Raw genomic sequence first — 7,695 nt, 5'->3', positions numbered from 1 at the left:
TGAAGAGGTAGAAGTTTATTGGAATATAAACATTCAGATAACATGTAAGATAGAAAAAACCCAACAACAACATATACAGACACTTGTTGGAAGGAGACGTTGAGGTATTTATCCACCGCCTAGGCTATCACATTTCTTTTTTTTTTATTTATTTCTTTTTATTATTTTTTTTTTTTTTTAAATAGGTAAGAAAACTAGTAGCAAGGCTGCTGCAGCTGTTTGGTGAAAACATCTTCTGATCCGAATCCATTTGGAGCGCACACACACACACGCAGCGGCCAAAAGGACTTGGCGTGACACGTTCACGCTCAACGTTGGGAGCCGAGCGGGCGCGCAGCCTCCCCCCTTCCCCAGCTCACCATCTTTGTGCCTTCCCAGCATCAACTGGGAGAGGACAAACAGGTTCTAGTGGGGGTTTTGAGGGGGTTTTTCCCACCCCCCCCCTCACCCAGCTGGCAAAATCTCCCCCTGAAACAGGAGGTTCAAGGCTGCCTGGAAGCAAGCTGGGGGCTATTTAGTTTGTTTTTTTTTTTATTTTATTTTTTTTCTTGGCTGCTCGCTGTGAAACCTTCGCTGGTCTGGAGTTGAAAGAGTATTTTATTAGCCGCACTGCAAAGCGGAGCACTTCACCCGAGGAACAGTCCTACCCGCAGTATCAAAACCCCTGAGTACTATACAATCGAACACGGTCGAGTGAAATGAAACGGAGCCGGGGAGAGATTTGGAGTGGGGCGGGGGGGGGGGGGATCCACCACCCCTTTTCCTCAGCCTTCCCCAGTTCCTCTGTCCCATCTCTGCTGCTGGTTTCCATAACCCTGTCCCCAAAACCTGGCAGCTCAGCAGGAGATCTGGAGCTCAGATTAAGCCAGCTACCAGTATCAAAGCCGGGCTTAGGGAAAGGGTTACTCTCTTCACAGTCTGAATGGCTGGTCCTCGTCATCACGTACTGAGAAAGGACCAGCTTAATGTTGCAGCTTATTTTTTTTACTGAGGTATCTGTTACGCATCCCGACTTGATTCTTTCCCTGAATTGGATACAAAACAATCTGTTAGTCCCTGTCTAGTTCCAGTCTAGTTGTGTAAAGCTTATAAACATTAATACTCTAGTAGTGTCAAAGCTGTTTAGCAGTTCAGTGATTCGAGTGCCTTTCTGTGCAAGAAAACACAATGTTAGCATGTGATACGTAAGCAAAACCACCCATTACTAACCTCTGCTCCCCAGGACCAGAGAAGAAAGCGTAAGGAAAAGCAAAAAAAAAAAGTGCCCCAGTCCCACTTGGAGGAAACAGCCCCCAAACCCACCCCCAAATAAAAAACAAACCAACCAAAAGAAAAATAAAAAAAAAACAACAACAGAAAAAAAAAACCAAACAAAAGAAAAATGATCTGAATGAGCTTGGAAAATCCTCTGCGAGGATGAAATGCCGTGGAGGCCTGCGGGATCTGCCGAGCAAACGCCCCGCAGCCGAGGAGCAGCTCGGCTTCCCCGTGGTCCTTCCTCCAGCTAAAAGCAACCGGAGAGGCGACCTCTCCGAGCAGCATCTCTCTCAGGACACGTGCACTCACAGCCACCAGCACTCTTCCTCCCACCAAGTCCTCGCGCTGCGATAACTCAAATCATAGTGTATAAACTTAACGTATAGCGAGCAAAGAGCCTCTTGCAACGAGGTCCCGCGCCTGCGGCTTGCACAAGCTCTGGAGGAGAAAGCAGCAGCCCAGCCGAGCGGTGCTGGGGGATTAAAAAGGAGAACCTGACGTTTGAGAGTTTAGAAGGATTATTCATTTAGTTGTCGATGTACGTTTTAAGCCCAATCCTCCAGCTGCTGATGGGGCTTTTGCTGGGGTGATGTTTGGCCCGGTGTTTTGTAAAGCCATGCTCTTTTCAGTAGTATAAAGTAAACGGCTTCTGGCAGCACAGGGATGTTAAGCACAGATCCTGGAGCTTGGAAAAATAACAGGGACTTTGGAGACACCCTCGTGTCCAATACGAAGGACGGATCTTTAAGTCAGCGGCGGCTCTCGCCCTCTTTTCCTACCTCCCCCCTGTCCTCCTGTGTCATGCACATGTCCTGGGACAATGCTGTTCGGCTCATCTCCTGCTAGCCTGAAGGATGGGGGGAAGCCACTGCTGCTTGCTCGGCTTTTCTGTCTTTGGTGATACCATTAAAAATAAAAAATAAAATAAAACACAATGTCAGCAAAACCACATATAAAAAACAAGCGATAAGATATGCCAATACTTCCTGAAGAGGTTAAAAAAAAAAACCAACCCAAAACAAACAAAAAAAAACCCCCAATCCCAACAACAAGAACATATCTGAGGTATTTCATCTGCTCAAAAAAACCTGACTTGGGCCCAGAGGATGGGAAGGACGTCACCAGGGCAGGATGGATGGTGCTGGGGAAAGCACGCGTGGGAAAGGCCAGCAGGACGAGAGGACAGAGCGAGGCCACCCGAGCCGGAGCCGAGGTAGCCACTAAGCCAGCTCGGTCGGCTCTGCGGGAGAGCCGTGGCCAACCCTCGCTTGCTTTAAACCGGAGCTTTGCGGGGAAAGGGCAAGGAAGGGCTCGGTTTCCTTCTCTCTGCTTCCACCCAGGACAGCAAAAAGGTCTCTCGCAACCAAGAGCGCGCCACTTTCTTTTTGCTCACGTGCAATTTGAAGGGGACCGGGTGTCCGTAGGCTTGTTCAGAGACCGAGGAAAAGACCTCCTAACGTTACCCGCAACGCCTACACCCCATCCACAGCCCCACGGAATTAAGATTTCAAATATCGCCTTCTATTTTCTCAGCGTACGGATGTGGAGAGCTTCCAGGGGCTACTGAAAGACACCTGACGAGAAGGAAGTCGCTCCAGGAAGCCTGGATCAACCTCAATGACAGCCCTTTTGTGTTGAGGGGGCCGAGGATCACAACACCAAGCCAAAATTAAGTTCAGGCTGTCAGGGTAAATGTCAGTGGGATGAGTTCCTCGAGGGGAGAGAGAGACAAGGTCGAGGGCATTTAAAACTTGGCTGAAAGCCTGAAGGCAACAGTAGGGAAGGGGCCCAGCACCAGGCAGGAGAACGAAGCAGCTGATTGAGAGGTTTTGAATGTGTCTACGGGTCAAACGTAGCGGTGAGAAAGCCCTTCCCCTCTTGCCAAGGCCTCGGAGAGAGGGAAGGAGGCTCACAAGCCAAGTTCTAGGGGAGGACATAGGAACACCGGACCACGACAGAGCCCGAAGAAGAAAAGCAAGGAAGCCAAGGGAGGACAGGGGCAAGGCACCCCGCCGGCTCTTAGGATTGTCGATACACGGAGTTGTTTTGTGGGAAGAGTCCTTGTGGCTACCGGTTCGAGGAGAACCGAGTCGCCCTGCCCCAACTCCAGCTCTTTCCACCTGCCTTGGTGACGTCTCAGCCATCTCTCAACCTGCAGCTCCTAGAGACGATCCCTGATTGAAAAACGCCAGGCGTGCCCCCCCTCCACGTCCCACCCCCCAACAGGAACACAGCAAACCCTGGGAGGAGGAGGAGGAGGAGGAAGAAAACAAAAAGCAGAAGGGAGGAAGAAAGGGGAGAACAAAGAAAAAGGTTGGACAAACAGACGATGAAGAAAAACTCGCTGGCATGGAAAGGATTCAGCATCATCATCATCTTGCCGTTGGCCAACCACAAAAGCAGGTTCCTTGAGATGAGGTAATCTGTGCGACTCCGTCCCGGCTCGCTCCCCACTGAACGCAGGGAGGAAGAAGAGCTGCCGGGGGCCAGTGTGAGAGACAGCAGGCTCGCCCGGCCGTCAGAGAGACCAGCTGGTGGAGGGCTCTGCGCTGGGGGTCCCCCGGGATGAGGTAGGGCTGGGAGAGCAGTGGGAGCTGCTGCTGCTGCTGCAGGAACTTTGAGTGCCGGAGCCTGCGATGAGATGGACGACTGGCTTCTGGGCAAAAAGCACTCCTGGAAGGCACGGGGAGGCAAAGAGAAGGGTTACTGGGGCTACGGGGAGGCATGGCTGAGGAGGACGGGGTACAGAGCAAAGAGCAGTCTATCCCAGCCCAAAGATCTCAACAGAAAGGCTCGGTGTAAGACAAGCAGGCTTGGAGACAGATCAGAGGGGCAATGAACACCACGATACAAGAAGGGGTCCCCCGGGACTTGTTCTGGCAGCCTCTGTCACAGGGATGTTGTGCTTACAGAGGACTGAAAGATCCCAAATAGCTCCAACACCTTTGGAGGTTTCTCCAAGGACGTGTTTGCGGCCTGCAGAAGCGAAACGGCTTGAGCAGAGCACAGGGGACAACGGGTGCGAGGAAAAGCTGAGTAAAGCCGCTCTCGGCAGGAGAGGGATAATACTCCTTCCTGCCAACGCTTCAATACAAGTCCCTTCCCTTCAATTTTAAAAACGCTAACAACCACGACAAAGAAGAGGCATTCATCTTGTCTGCCTGGGACCAAAGGGAAAAAGAGAGAAAAAGAAATCATCTCCTACTGAACTTCCCAAGCCGGACGGTCTGTGTGCCCGGTGCTTCGGCAGAGAGCAGCCCCGGGAGCACGCCACCCTCCCCACGTCCTTCCCTGCGCCGCCAGCCCAGCTCTCCACCCATCCCCGGGAGCGGTTCTTTCTCACCAGCATAAATTGTGCCGTTAATCTCCACCGACATGTTAATACTCCCAATGCCGTTAGGTGACAAATTCAGTGCCGCCGCTGCTGCCGAGTCCGGTTTATCTTCTTTCAAGAAAGAAAAGATGCAGAGTTAGAGAGTAACTATCCCGTTTCCCGCGCTATCCAGAGATGATCAAAGGTGTACACAGCCCTCCTTTTAGCTCTTCTTTGGCGAGGAAATCCCCACACCATGTCTGCTTCCAGTCCTGTTATAAATAAGATAAATCTACAAAGGTGTTTCAGTGCTGAGTACGGGCTCGGATCCCACCGGCATTTGCAAATCACTCCCCGACTCGTACGCTGCAGGGCCAAATTATCATCCCCTCCAAGGAAAAAGGCTGCCAGCACATGAGACAAGGCGGTATTTAAAGCAGCCAGACTGCGGCTGCGTTTGCCTCAAACCCAGGAATGCCGTGTGCGAAATCCTGCGAAATTTGGGTGTGATCGCTTCTCTGCGCTTGTGAATGCCTGCTTACGGTTTGCACAGTGAATGTGAAATTTAGGTGGATGCCAGTGAAGTCCCAATCCCATTTAACTCCGCAAGCTGCTACTGTTTGAAGGGGAACCTGCTTTGACCCTTTGCCAGGTACATAAAGCTTTTACCAGCATCACTAGCAATGCCTCAGGAACAACTCTTCCTTCCCTTTCTTCTAAGCCCTGCCAAACGTGCCCGGCCTTGCGCCTACATCCAAATGCACAATTAAAAGGGGGTCCGAGACCTTTAATTTTAATGGATCAAAAGGGTTTGGAGGAAGCAGCTGTTGGAAGTGAAAATTTTCTGAGGCTTTGCTGTCCGGTAAAGTGCAGCCCCCGGGACAGGTAAGGGAGCCACGGCACTTCATCAGCTTTTGATTCGGTATCGATTCTGACAACGTGACCTTTACCAGGGTGACTCCCCTTTTACAAAGCATTTCAGGAGCGCTTTTCCCAGGCCACGAATGCTGCTTATACGTGACCTTCTAACCCAGCCTTGCCAAGAGTTCTTTGCCTGGAGGCTGCGTGTAGGGTTGCGGCAGATGTTGGTAGACATCACCTGATTTGCTAAAAGCCCTTGGGATGCGTAGGGGACACCCCCCCTGCAGATACACGGGTCTTTGTGGGCTCCTCACACCTGACAAAGGATTCCTAAAAACTGGGCGCATCTCTGCCCCGTCTCCTGCTACCCCTGGGGAAAAAGCTGTTACCTCCACGATCAATTAAAAGGGTTCCTGACCAGGAAAGGACAGAAAAATCATCGTTCCCTGCGGTGCAACGCTGGCACAGGGCTCAGATGAGAGCAGAGGAAAGCTGAGCAGGGCTTCCCCTCCGAAAGTCACCTTACTGACGGCAGAATGGCAGCACTGCCTTTGGCGAGGCCGAACCGCGCTCTCGGATCTGAAGTACACCAGGTATTAAACACGAGGGGGTCAGATATGCGGCCCAAAGCCATTTCAGCCGCCCCACGCGCTTCCCACAAAGAAAGGAACACGCTTACAGCATGCAACAGAGCACGGCTGCAAGGACTGAAACGGGTCATTCCCCGCAGCACAAGTTCTGCGAGCAAGTTTTCTCTCAACGGTTTGAGTCCTGAAGCGATCTCACTGCGATCAGAGGTCGTAAGCTTGGAGCGAGGGTCGTCTTGTACGGGGTTTTATTCAGCTTCGAGGCAGAGCTTTCTGAACACAGCTAGGGCGCTTCTGAATCCAGGTTGGATTCAGATGACGCTGGATTACGCGTCAACAAGAATTGACTAAAACCAGCAGCGGTCAGTAAAACCTAACAAAATATTGCTACGGTTTCGCTTTGCAGGTATTGCGCTCCGTTCTAACAGCTTCTTGGCAGTGACCTCTGCCTGGTACCCAGAGAGACAGTCAAGCCCGTGCGTAAAAAGGCGTTTAACATCCCAGACTGGGAGCAGTTTCCCTCCCCCCTGCTGCAGTCCGCAAAGACCTAGAGGTGCCGCTTACCCTTGCCATTGATTTTGATCTTCATGGGGATCTGCCGCGCCATGCTGAACAGGTTGCGTTGAAGAGCCTGCTGGACGAGCCGCTGCTCCTCCTCCGTCATCCGCGAGACCTTCTTCTCCGGAGGCTCTCCTGACTCCAGTCTCTCCCTCAGCTGCTCTAGGGTGGCCGTTCTCGCTGCCACGCTTGCTTGCTGGCTGGCCAAGGTCACTGGCACGGCAATACGATTTGGCATAGACACAGTCAAGGGCACGCCGTCACCTAGAAAAGGAAAAAGTTGCTTAGTCCCTTCCTGAAGCAAGCGCGCAAAGGTTTAAACCGCAATGCAGAATATTCTGCAAACCCTGAGCCACCCACGTCCCGCTGCTCTCAAGTCCGAAGCAATCCGGGTGGATAAAATGGAAAATTTTGAAGCGTTTTGGTGCCTCTTAACCCAGCCGTTCTCTCTGCCGCGAGTAAAAGTAGCTAACCTTTTCTGACAGCCGCTGCTGGAGACACCCGAGGATTGCTGGTCCCGCTGCCTGGCGCGACGCCGATGATGGGGAAGCGGATCTTTGGGGGAGACAGGAGGGAAGGAGGCCCCGTGGTGGTGGGCGAGTAGCTGAACAAAGAGGAGCTGTAGCTGGGCCGCCTGCCTTCCCGCCTGTTGCCATCGATCGCGGCCTGAAGCTCGGCAGGAGAGCTGAGGGATTTCTTCTCGCATTCGTAGGCGTATAGGTACTTCATATACCTGGGAGAGAGGCGAGCACAAGGAAACTCAGGCAGGTTTCTCGACAGAACACGAAATTACAGGCTGCAGCAACGAGCGTTACATTCAGACCAAGGTCCTCCGCAAATCTGGAGTCTCTGTCTGCGTATCGCGACCAGTGCTGCGCTCGGTTTGTAAGCGTTGAGCGGTTTGGGTGTGAAGCACAGCCCTCGCAAAGAAACTCTGACTTTACTCAGTGTCTGTAGGGAAGGATGTAGTCACGTACTGCTGCGCCCACAAGGGCAGAAAAGAATCGTCCAGAATTCCTTTACCACTGAGAAACCATCTAAAATTGTAAGAATTAAGATCTTGGACTCCAACACTTAAGGCAAGGATGGAAGTTAAGAGGAATTACCCTTGTCCGAGTT

At 52.0% G+C, this 7,695-nt stretch overlaps 1 protein-coding gene across 5 annotated transcripts in view; it reads right to left on the bottom strand.

The window, feature by feature from the left end:
* ARID3B (AT-rich interaction domain 3B) overlaps positions 1–7,695 on the bottom strand; it is a 34,216-nt gene continuing 26,521 nt past the window's right edge. For 4 of the 5 annotated variants that reach the window (XM_075764832.1, XM_075764829.1, XM_075764830.1 and 1 more), the window contains exons 6-9: positions 7,050–7,309; positions 6,583–6,840; positions 4,601–4,702; positions 1–3,930 (exon numbers count right to left, since the gene is read on the bottom strand). In XM_075764832.1, coding sequence (XP_075620947.1) covers positions 3,776–3,930; positions 4,601–4,702; positions 6,583–6,840; positions 7,050–7,309 — 775 coding nt within the window. In that variant the 3' untranslated portion in view covers positions 1–3,775. The remainder of the gene's footprint in view (positions 3,931–4,600; positions 4,703–6,582; positions 6,841–7,049; positions 7,310–7,695) is intronic. The other variant, XM_075764833.1, reaches the window with a different exon arrangement.

Source organism: Balearica regulorum, chromosome 12 (genome assembly GCF_011004875.1).
Source record: "Balearica regulorum gibbericeps isolate bBalReg1 chromosome 12, bBalReg1.pri, whole genome shotgun sequence".
Classification (NCBI taxonomy): domain Eukaryota; kingdom Metazoa; phylum Chordata; class Aves; order Gruiformes; family Gruidae; genus Balearica; species Balearica regulorum.
This window is presented reverse-complemented; position numbering and strand designations above follow the sequence as displayed.